This window comes from Phyllopteryx taeniolatus, chromosome 19 (assembly GCF_024500385.1).
Source record: "Phyllopteryx taeniolatus isolate TA_2022b chromosome 19, UOR_Ptae_1.2, whole genome shotgun sequence".
NCBI classification, from domain to species: Eukaryota; Metazoa; Chordata; class Actinopteri; order Syngnathiformes; family Syngnathidae; genus Phyllopteryx; species Phyllopteryx taeniolatus.
Genome location: NC_084520.1, coordinates 16,492,785 through 16,503,614, shown reverse-complemented (window position 1 = coordinate 16,503,614; position 10,830 = coordinate 16,492,785). Strand labels below are relative to the sequence as shown.

At 43.4% G+C, this 10,830-nt stretch overlaps 2 protein-coding genes and 1 long non-coding RNA gene across 4 annotated transcripts in view; 2 read left to right on the top strand and 1 right to left on the bottom strand.

Moving 5' to 3' along the window:
* Positions 1–2,366: 2,366 nt before the first annotated feature.
* LOC133469671 (uncharacterized) lies at positions 2,367–3,586 on the top strand. The gene is made up of 2 exons (XR_009785753.1): positions 2,367–2,483; positions 2,638–3,586. It is a non-coding gene; the product is annotated as an uncharacterized LOC133469671 (long non-coding RNA).
* LOC133469668 (clarin-3) lies at positions 2,788–7,493 on the bottom strand. The gene is made up of 3 exons (XM_061756995.1): positions 6,671–7,493; positions 5,275–5,460; positions 2,788–5,136 (listed from the first exon to the last, which is right to left on the bottom strand). Exons 1-3 carry the CDS (start codon positions 6,900–6,902, stop codon positions 4,859–4,861), a joined length of 696 nt encoding a protein of 231 aa, XP_061612979.1. The 5' UTR covers positions 6,903–7,493; the 3' UTR covers positions 2,788–4,858.
* Positions 7,494–7,816: 323 nt separating this feature from the next.
* Positions 7,817–10,830, top strand: part of LOC133469664 (receptor-type tyrosine-protein phosphatase epsilon-like) — a 35,359-nt gene continuing 32,345 nt past the window's right edge. The window contains exon 1 of one of the 2 annotated variants that reach the window (XM_061756985.1): positions 7,817–7,965. The gene's annotated coding sequence lies outside the window, so the exon portion shown is untranslated. The remainder of the gene's footprint in view (positions 7,966–10,830) is intronic. The other variant, XM_061756986.1, reaches the window with a different exon arrangement.

Sequence of the window (10,830 nt, the reverse complement as noted above, 5' to 3'; positions counted from 1 at the left end):
ATAATATGTGTTTTTGGAATGTAGGAGGAAACCGGAGTACCCGGAGAAAACCCACGCAGGCACGGGGAGAAGATGCAAAGTCCGGAGCCCAGATTTGAACCCACGACCTCTGAACTGTGAGGCAGATGGGCTAACCAGTAGGCCGCTGTCAACAAACTTCAACTGAGCGCGGCAAACAGCTTGAAGCAAGCACACTGTGCCTCTTATTTGAAGAATTGTGCGAGCGTTTCATTTCCTCAAAGTGATCTTTCACAATAGCGAGAACAGATGCTAAGAAATACTTAGTGTGTTTTTTAATGATGGGCATAACATTAATAGAAATGCATTTTCTGAAAGGCTACAAGATAATAATATTGCCGCCCCCAGTTTGAGTGCCGAAGAAGGTCAAACGCCCGCTTCAGGAGCCCAATGCGGTTCCAGGATTGAGTTCCACTGGCTCATTTGTAGCCGCATGACGGATGCGGCGGCGGCGGCGGCGGCGGGCCTTCTTAAAGGTGCCCCGCGGGCAGGCCTTGGCCTCGTCCAGCCAGGTCCATTTGGAGGGATGATTGACAGCTTTATGGCCGGCTTCTCTAAGCCGTTCATAAACATCAATGGGGGAAGGAGGGGCTTCTGACACAAGCTGACACGTAGTAGGCGAAGCTTTTAACAGGTGTCACGTTGCATCATGGGAGAAAGGGGGAAAAAAACAATTCAGCCAAGAAAATCACTGAGGTCCACGAGAAGACATTTTTTTTCCTTTTCATTTCCTTTTTGTTTTCATTTGAATTATGATATTCAATGCAGTTATTCATCATTTGAACACATCCAATTATTATTATTTTATTGCTGTTGTTTGTCATATTACTACCTCTTTTTTCCCGTTTGTTAATTTAAAAGAAAAATTTAAAATGAAACCCCAGAAAATTATACCATTTTTTTTCCCTTTTATTTTTTGCTTTTTGTCCTTTTTATCATGATATTACTACATTTTCTTCCCTTTATTTTTTTTTAAATGGAACCTCAGAAGAAAAACTCTCTCTCTCTCTCTCTTTCTCTCTCTCTCTCTCTCTCTCTCTCTCTCTCTGTGTTTTATCTTCTATTGTGCTGAAATTGTGTCATCAATGACACGCTGCTTAATGCATTTATTGGGGATTTGCTGCATGGCGCAGGTACGAATGTCTCCTTTTATGCCCCGAAAACACAAAAGGTGGTGCACTCAAGGTTGCTCACCTTGTATATCTCTGTCATTCATCTTAATTTGTCACTGAGGGCTGGAAAGGAGGAGAGGGAGGCGGGTGGAAGAAGGGGAGGGGGTGGGGGGGGGGGGCAAGAGGTAATTGCACCCCCGCTGCTCCATTACGGTGTCATTCCTCTGTTAACAGCCGATAACATCTTCGCCAAAGCACCTGAAGCCAATTCTCCACTTTACCTGCATGGCCCGAACGCAGACACACACACACACACACACACACACACGCACGCACGCACACGCAGACCATCCAGTGTGGAATTAAACTGGACCAGAACAGAACCCGTTAAACTGTCCTAGTGAGTCCGGCAAGCTTGATGGATGGATGGAGGGATGGAGGGATGGAGGAGGAGGGGGGCAGCACTTTCTCTGCTGATTGGCAGGTGTGATGGATGTCACACACACACACACACACGTGTAGTAAGCACTGAGCCAAATTGGCGCCATTTGACCTGACTAAACCTCAACATAACACCTGTAAACCTTTGACAAGTGCAAGGTCATCTGTAACTATATAACTAAGAAGTAATAATAATAATCCTTTTGTGTAATTGTCAGACAATGGTATCTTTTTTTTTTGGCCTGTGGTCATTTAAAACTACGAACAAGAATATCATGGGAGCGCATCTTTGCAATAATCCAATATTTTTGCCAACACTATTTCATTTAAATTGTTTATCTCCTAACTTGTATGAATATTTTACCTATCTACAAGTGTTTGTTATATATTTTTTTTATTTCAATTGGTGGTAGATAGATTTATAGCCAAACTTTTCCAATTGAGTGGATTTTTTTCAAAGCATATTTTCACAACGTGAACCCCAGAAAATTGCACATGGATGATGGTTATCTTCCTTTTTTCTTGAAAACGCTTTTATGTCTTAAATATCTTTGTTTATTTTAATCAAAAATGTAAGTTTATTCATTTATTTTGATATATTTTGTCTGAGAATTTGTTCATTAATAGCAAAACATTATTCAAAAATAATATGACCATCAGATAGTATATAATAAATGTGTGGGGGAAAGGCACCAAGAACAGTCGTCAGCGTCGTGTGTCGCAAAGTTTATCAATGAAATTGTGTCCAGAGAAGTCGCTGTACCTAATGAAGTGTCCCGCGCGTCTCTCTCCAGAGTTGAGCGTTCTCCTCGAAGGACCCCCAACGACCCCCCTCGCCATTCTCCCTCCCTTGAACCCACCCGCCCCGCAGCCGGAGGTGTCCGTTTCACAGGCCCCGATCACATTTCACAGGTAGAAAATCTCTAATCCTATCACATAATAGTGTCTTCATTTCATCCCGAAAGCTTCCAGAGAGGAAGAGATTAGCGGCCATCTCTGATTTGATTCTAACGATGTTTGCTTTCAATTGTTTTTTTTTTTTTTTTTTTTTTTTTTTTTTTTTTAGGGGGAGTGCGAGGGGGGTGTTCTCCACACTTGAGTGCACACGTGAGAAGAAGATGAGTTGCGAGATAAAATGGCTCCTCTGGCGGCTGTTAAACAAGTGCATGCTAAAGTGGTTGCAGCCGTCCCCCGGCGCACTGAAAGAGCTGAGACGTTTTCAGACGTTTGCTTTGCTTTATTTTCAGATCGGTACCGGCAGACGTCGTGGAAAATAAGTACAAATGAACACAGTATCAGTTCTATGTTCAGGACCAAATACAGTGAAGCACACGACGGTCTTCTGATAAACACACACACAAAAAAATGACCTCGTTCCGCTTGCCAATGGAGCTAATCTTCAGCGTCAGCTGTGTTTCTGTAGCTAACGTTCCCAGACTCAACGTGATGCAACCGATATTTGATGAAAACATGCAAATACTGAGAACCCTATAGTACTCAATTGTGGTGATAGTATTGTACTGTTTTTCACCGTTTTTCCAGTTTTCCTGAATTTTTTGGGGCCGTGGCTAAAGGTCACCCCTTACCCACTATAACCAACTTGAGCGCCTGCATTCACATCACCGGGTATCCTGTGCAATTGCGACATGCGGTTAGCTAGCTAGCTATGCCTGCACGCCGAAATTGGATTGGCGTGGTCGCTTTAGAGCGCCTCGTTGTCGGCCGTGAGTGCACACTTCACGGAGAGAACTTTTTTTTTTCCAACTTAATAGCCAGGGTATGGACCGGGACTTTGGGCTGTTTCATTCCCCATCACTCTATTTCTCACTTCATTAACCTACTTTGTCCCACTTCATTCCCCATCACTCTATTCCTCACTTCATTAACCTACTTTGTCCCACTTCATCCTGCGTCATCGCACTTTGATCCACCTCATCTTGCTTCACCTTTAATTAGCTTTTTTTGTTTTTGCTTCATCCTGCTTCGTCCAACATCGTCCCACTACCGTATGCAGCTTTGTCCTTCATTTGTCTTACTTTGGGGGGGCGGGGGGGGGGGGGGGGGGGGGGGGGTGTTAAAACCATACGAAACAGATGACTAATTGCCACATCGGCAGATCAAACAGTGACCCGCTTCCCGTTTCCTCTCGGCCGAGTGCACATCCTCCGAAACATAATCCATATTCGAGAAAAAAAAAAAGAGCAAATTGCGCCGTCCCTCCGCAGCTGCCTTGAAGTGCGAGAGGCTCTTTGAAGGCAGTTAGCAGGCGTTGCGAGAGGAACGCAAGGAGGGACGTGTCCAAACACGGTCCAGGTGACCCAGGTGAGTGATGGGACACGGGACACCTCGGACCCTGATGCCATGTCAACGCCAGCAGCTGGGATGAGAAAAAGCTCCGCCTTCACTTTTGTCTTGTTTTTTCTATTTTTTAAACAATCAAATGTCCTAATTCCCAACGCCTACTTTATGTGCTTTGTGACGTCACACGCACTTCTGGATGCCAAAAGCTCCGATGGCACAACTAGTAAACAAGCCCTACCAACTGTGTCAGAAAAGTTGCTCAACTTTTTGGGGTCATTTAACGTTTTCTCACTTTTATTTTCTAATTGAGACCTTTAAATATGTTGTTAGCATACCAAATGTTAGCACATTAGCATTTTATCAGGTCTCACTTGAACTAGTACTTAGCTCTCTTTCAATTCAGGTTTGCTACATGTTAGCATCCAAACTGTTTGCAAGTTAGCATTTCATTGATTCTCATTATGATTAGTAACCAACTAAAGGGCTGGTGTAAAATTACTGCTAACATTTTAGCATTTGATCCGTTCTCAGCACTTGAAATGGTACCCGACACCAGGAAATATCGCCCAGACTTTCTCCACCCCATACGTTGCTCTCTTGCTACATGTTAGCATGTAAAATCCTCATCAACCTGTCTTAGTACTTCTCCTCTCCATAAGTCTATTTTGCTATATTTTAGCACATGAACTGTTGGCATGTTAGCATTTTATCCATTCTCATTACAAATTGTATCTAACTCCGGAGCTTGCGTCACATTGATCATTGAGCGGCCTTAGCGCTCTTTCTAATTAGCTCGCTATCCTGCTGTATGTTGACATATCAACTGTTAGCGTGTTAGCATTCTGTACATTTTCATCACAAATGAAGTATCTGGTAAATTCTCATTAGAAATGCTAGTAACCTGATAACTATTTACAGTTCATTCACCCAACCTGCAATTTGTCATTAAAATAAGTTAATTGAAGTTCCCTCAATTAAGGAGGGTGCTAGTACATCATGATCTCCCTGGGAGCGTCCTCGGTGGGCCGCTGCTGCTCTCGCCGTTGCGTGTAGGCGGCGCGGTCGTACATATAGATGAGGCCGACGGCGAGGAGCGACAGCGCCGCGTACGGGATGAGCAGGTAGTAGCCCAGCAGCATCTGGGAGGAGACGATATTAAACTCCACCAGGGTGTTCTTGTCGAAGCTCCTCACCACATCCTCCGCCACGGTGGTCACGCTGAAGTTGACCACGAATAGGATGAGCACCACGACGGACAAACATGCTGTAAGTGTGGGGGGGAAAAAACTAACTCCTTAGCCAAGTAAAATGCATTTTCAGGGTGTCAAGTGCATGGCAAAGCAACGGGGGGTGCTGTTGCGCCTATTGGGAAAGACATCCGAAGAAGGACATTTTGGCTCACCGCTGATGGTGCTACAGGTGTAGAGGCCCACGGGGCCCATGTACGTCTCGTAGGGGTTACTGACGCTGTTGTACAGCGAGATCAGGATGCTGACGGCCGAGCACAGCAGACACAACACCAGCAGACACACAGACACGGCGTGCAGCACCACCGGGACGCCTTTGGTCTCCACCAACTTGGGGAACACTGCCGGCAGACATGAACACATCTTTTAGCACTTTAGCATTTCTTTAGTCAGGTTGCTGTCTTGCTAGATGTTAGCATAAAAGCTTTTAGCATGTTAGCATTTCTTTAGTCGGGATGCTGTCTTGCTAGATGTTCGCATAAAAACTTTTAGCATGTTAGCATTTCTTTAGTCGGGATGCTGTCATGTTAGATATTAGCATAAAAACCTTTAGCACTTTAGCATTTCTTTAGTCAGGTTGCTGTCTTGCAAGATGTTAGCATAAAAGCTTTTAGCATGTTAGCATTTCTTTAGTCGGGATGCTTTCTTGCTAGATGTTAGCATAAACACTTTTAGCATGTTAGCATTTCTTTAGTCGGGTTGCTGTCTTGCTAGATGTTAGCATAAAAGCTTTTAGCATGTTAGCATTTCTTTAGTCGGGTTGCTGTCTTCCTCGATGTTAGCATAAAAACTTTTAGCATGTTAGCATTTTGTCCATCCTCTTTGGAAATAGTAATGAATAGTCACCAGGAAATGACAAAAAAAATCCTTATCCATCTGCCTTGGCTTTTTTTCAAGTCAGGTTTCTATCTTGCTATATGTTACAAACAGTTAGCATTTAGCATTTGAGCTATTCTCATTTGAAATAGAACTGAACAATAGGGCTTGAGTCATTTGAGTTTTGGTTCAGGGTGAGTATTTTTTTTTCAAAAATGAAAAAAGTATTTTTTTTCCTTGTTACTATGTTAGCATTTTATCTATTCATCTCATTTAAAATAGTCCCCAACACCAGCACTTTATCTACAGAGGTTGTTACGTTAGCATACCAACATTTTATCAGTCCTTCTTACAAAGAGTACTCGACACCAGGAAATGACGTACAGTAAAATCCTTATCAAGCTGCTTTTGCATTTTTACTAGTCAAATCGCTACGTTGCTGAATGTTAGCACACCGACTGTAACCACGTTAGGATTGGATCCACCCTGTACGAGAGACCAAAAAACGATGTAAAATCGATATCGATCAGCATCAGGTTTCTAACTCGCTATACGTTGGCGTAGCAAATGCTATCTTGTGAGCATGTTATCAGTTTTCATTAGAAATATTACCGGACACCAAGGAATGATCTCAAATCCTTACTGATCTGCTTTTGCGCTTTCTCTTCTCAAGTTGCTATCTTGCTATATATGTTAGCACACCAAATGATATATTCTCGTTAGAAACGTATCGACCTTGAAAGTCAACGGGTAGTCCGAAAAGGGGACAAAGCACCCGTTCCAGTCTGCCGTTGAAGAGCCCCAGCGTAACCGCGGCCGAGCCGTTTAAGAAGTCGTTGCCGTCTCGGGCGCACATCATGGCCTTGGTGGCCCACGGCGTGGACATGGCGAAGCCCAGGATCCCCGCCGATACGCAGGTGACCAGCGCACTGGACAGGAAGTGCAGGGTCTTGGTTGTGGACGGCATGGTGCTTTCGCTTGGGTCTCAAACTGAAGAATTGTGCCTGCCTGCATGTGTGCGTTATCTTCCTGGGTGGAGTGAAACAACGGCTGTAAAACAGCCACGGTTATTACTCTGACCTTTGATTATCCTGCGAAACGCATATGCGGTTGCCACGGCAGCAACCACGTCCTATTGGGAATCAGACAGGGCCGTGTCTACGGCTAGTAATCAGGCAGGTTTCTTATGTCTCTGTGACAATTTTCTAAAAGTGCGCCTATAACATCGCGCTACGAGTCCTTGTCAAAGTGTGGCGGGATCCCCGCCTCGGGGTCGGAGGGTCGTAAAGCACAATAGAGATTGAACAAAGATTTAGCTCGGCATGCGCGCCAAGGCCCTCAGTGGTCGGGAACCGATGAATGTATGCACGGATGTTCTGAAGAGGAGATTTTCATATACGGTTGTGGAGACTGAAGGCTTTTGAGGCTGAATTTAATTGTATGATTTTAGGTAGGCGCCAGCACACCCGCGACCCGAGTGAGGATAAGCCTTTTCGAGTATGGATGAATTTTAATGTGATTTTATTTTAACGAAGCATTTTGTACAGTCTTTACATTAAATAATCTTGTAATGCTCCATAGGGCGTAATATTTGCTGTTGGTTTGTAACTGTGAATTTATTTTTGTATTTAAAAAAAATAAGAATTGTTTTTATTTATTTAAAAAAAACATTGACCTACAATATATAATCATAAAATATATGGTAGAGGTCGGTGTAAAAATCCTTTTAAAACGTGTTTATTCGTCATAGTCACGTGTTCTGTCCTCCCAGGAAGTAAAAGTCGGAAACCGCCAGTTGGTGCAGTACTCCATGTGGCCACTAAGCGTCACCATTTACCATGTTTTGGAAAAAGCCCAATAGAAAGATGGCGGCATGGCGGCCACTTGTGTTCGCTGGAGTAAACGCTCGCTGGCTCCTCCTCTCACACTGACTGGCAGACGGCCACGCCGAACGCTCCCATGTCCGCCTCGCCTTCTTTTTTTCCCCTCCGAGAAGCTGCGCTCCAGGGACACATGTTGAAGCCTCCCAGGTGAGTTGAATTCAATTTGTCGTCGCTTCCAGTGGCGCTCGTGTTTTGTTGTGTTGTGTTGTTTTCTGTTCTGTCTTCCACCTGTCTGTTACGCTCACTTGGCGCCTTCGAGAAATGTGCGTTTTACTGTTTTACAGCTCAAATCCTGAGCCGTCATGTTTGTCTTTTTTCTCATTTCATCGTGATTTTCGTCGCCGCCGCGTGTCCACTCCAAAAAGCAATCAAAACGACATCGTGTGTTGAAAGTTGCCATTAATGTCATTCCTCCGCCGATGAATTTGACGAGACGTCCCCGGCTAGCTGTCAGCATCCTTGCCATTATGCACTTATGGTTTGTCTCAGGCACGTGTCAGTATTGTTATTGATAAATGATTGAACACTTGACTATCGCCGAAGCAATTTTAATAATACATGTGTATCTAGTAGCTCGTTAGTGCCTCTGAAATTTGCTAAGGAGTTGCCAAAATGGTCATTAAAAAAAAAAATGAATTGGAGCATGAAAATACACCCTTGAGTTGTTATTCAAAGGTAGCATCAGGACTATGTAATGGTCATATAAATAAAAGACAAAAAGAAGTACCAGTATTTTTTAAATAAAAACTAGATATTGCTGGATATTTTTTTTTTTTTTTTAGTATAACAACTAGATATTGAAAAAAAGTCTTAACAACTATATACAGCAGGAAAAGTTTTGACATCTAGGTATTGCATGTAGTTGTCTGAATAATAACTAGATATCACTAATCCCTCCAGGAATTGAGAAAAAAAGGATCCTGTCGCAAACCTAAGACAGGATGCAAGAATTGTGAAAACACCTGCTAAAATTCTTGAGCGCCATGTTGGTCACTTAAATAATACCTTGGTAATGCCAATCCCTCCAGATTTTTTTGGGGTTTTATCAGGTGCCAGAATGGTACAAAAAAATGTACATACTTTTTTTTCCTTGCGTCAGGAAAAAAGTGGACAAAGGCGCTGATGATTGTAATTGTTATTTTAATAATTGCTTAAAATTGTGAGGCGCCAAAATGACAACAAAACAAATGGATTGAGAACGACAACGCCGACCAACGCACCAAATCACACCACGACAATTCCAGACAGCATTCAAATATGCGGCCTAGTTTTTGTTCACATGTAGCATCAGAAAACACTTGACTTTTGTGGTGGTCATTTGAATAATAGCTTGACATTGCATAAATCATCATTTTAAATAGTAATGAAGAAAAGAAAAGTGTGTCACAGTTATGCCGCCTTAATAAATTGCTTTCAATCAAAATGGAATCGGAAGCGGCATTCGTCTGGATGCGAGCTAAAGCTTGTCGCTGGCATGTTTCAACCACAAGCTTGCATGCGCTCACTCACCTGTGATTGAACACAAAATGCAAACCCTCCGCTTTGCGTCTCAAAGCATTTACAGTGCTCCAGCAGGTAATTGGAATGATGACTAATGACAACAAGGGAATGAAGGTGTGACCGGGGTGACTGCTCTATCAGAGCTGAAACAAATGGCACCTGTGTCTAAGGGAATCTTCCTTTTCTTTTTTATTCATTTATTTAAAGACATTTTCCCGAAAAATACGATTTCCTCATTGAAAAAAATGGAAATGACATTAATCCGTTCCAGTCCTCCAAAAACACACCCCAAAACTTTGAAAATCTGTATTTGATTCGAAAAATAGCACTCTATAGTATTGTACTGTATAAAAACTTACAGTAATAACTACAATTGTCCCGATCTGATCACGTAATCGGGACCAGTTATGTATGTGGCTGATTGATATCGGTATATAAAAATTGGCTTCCCCCCCAGAGCTGGCTTCATGCGGCTGTCTGTGCGTCTGCTTTGTAGTGGCCAACGTTTATGTCCCAAAATCTTGTGTTCAAAATGGACACAACCTTTTGTCTGCAGCTCATTAAGGAAAAAGAGGCACGGAGTGAGGATGTGGAAACCTTTTGCTTAGACGGCCGACAGTCAGGGCAAGCTCCAAGAAACTGCAAACCAAGTCAAGAAAGTTGGACAGACCACAGGTCGGAACAATATGGCCGAACAACGACATTATCAGAGTTTAAAGAGCGACAATTTAGCAACTTTGACATATTGAAACGACTTAGCTTCTAATAGAAATCTAACGATTGTGACTTATTTTGTAACAAGCACTTTTGACTTGACTTTCAGGTCACTATTTGTTTGCCTTGTTCGCCACACTATCATATTTTTCACAATTTCATGCTTTAGTTCAATGGACGTCATCCGCTTCTTCTTCTCGCACTCACTTTCTTAGGAGCCGTGCTTAAAGTTTTTTTTTTTTTTGGGGGGTGGGGGGGTGGGCTAGCATCCATGTTCCCTTATTTGTCTTTTTAATAAGCACAGTGTCTTTGTTCTACTCGCATTTATGTGCTATTAAACGCGTCCAGACGTCCGACATGAAAGGCAGTGAGTGTAACGTGAGAAGCTCAACGTCGCAGGCAGGAAGTGGATTGTATCATCATGCGCCGGCCTCCCTGGAGAGAGGAAACGCCTCGCTTGTAATCGCGCCTTCCTTTTGCAGCCTTTACGTGACCGCATGTGCCGAGCGTGCGTAACGACCAGGAGAGCGGCGGCTTTGTTGGACGCAAAGCACGCTGGGAGTTTGCATCCGAACACGTGGACGGGTTGGCTCACGAGAGTTCGGTTCATTTCCCGGCTGGGCTGTTCATTAATTTTATTGATTAATTGGAGTCCGTCAGGATATTTACTGCTAACACAAACTACAAAATTAGAGTCAGCGGTTGTGTTGGGAATCACTCCCTAGCTCCGATATAGTGCCCTCAATCAATGGCGGTTTCTGGTATGTGCAGTATGTGGGGCCACACAGTGCAGCAGAA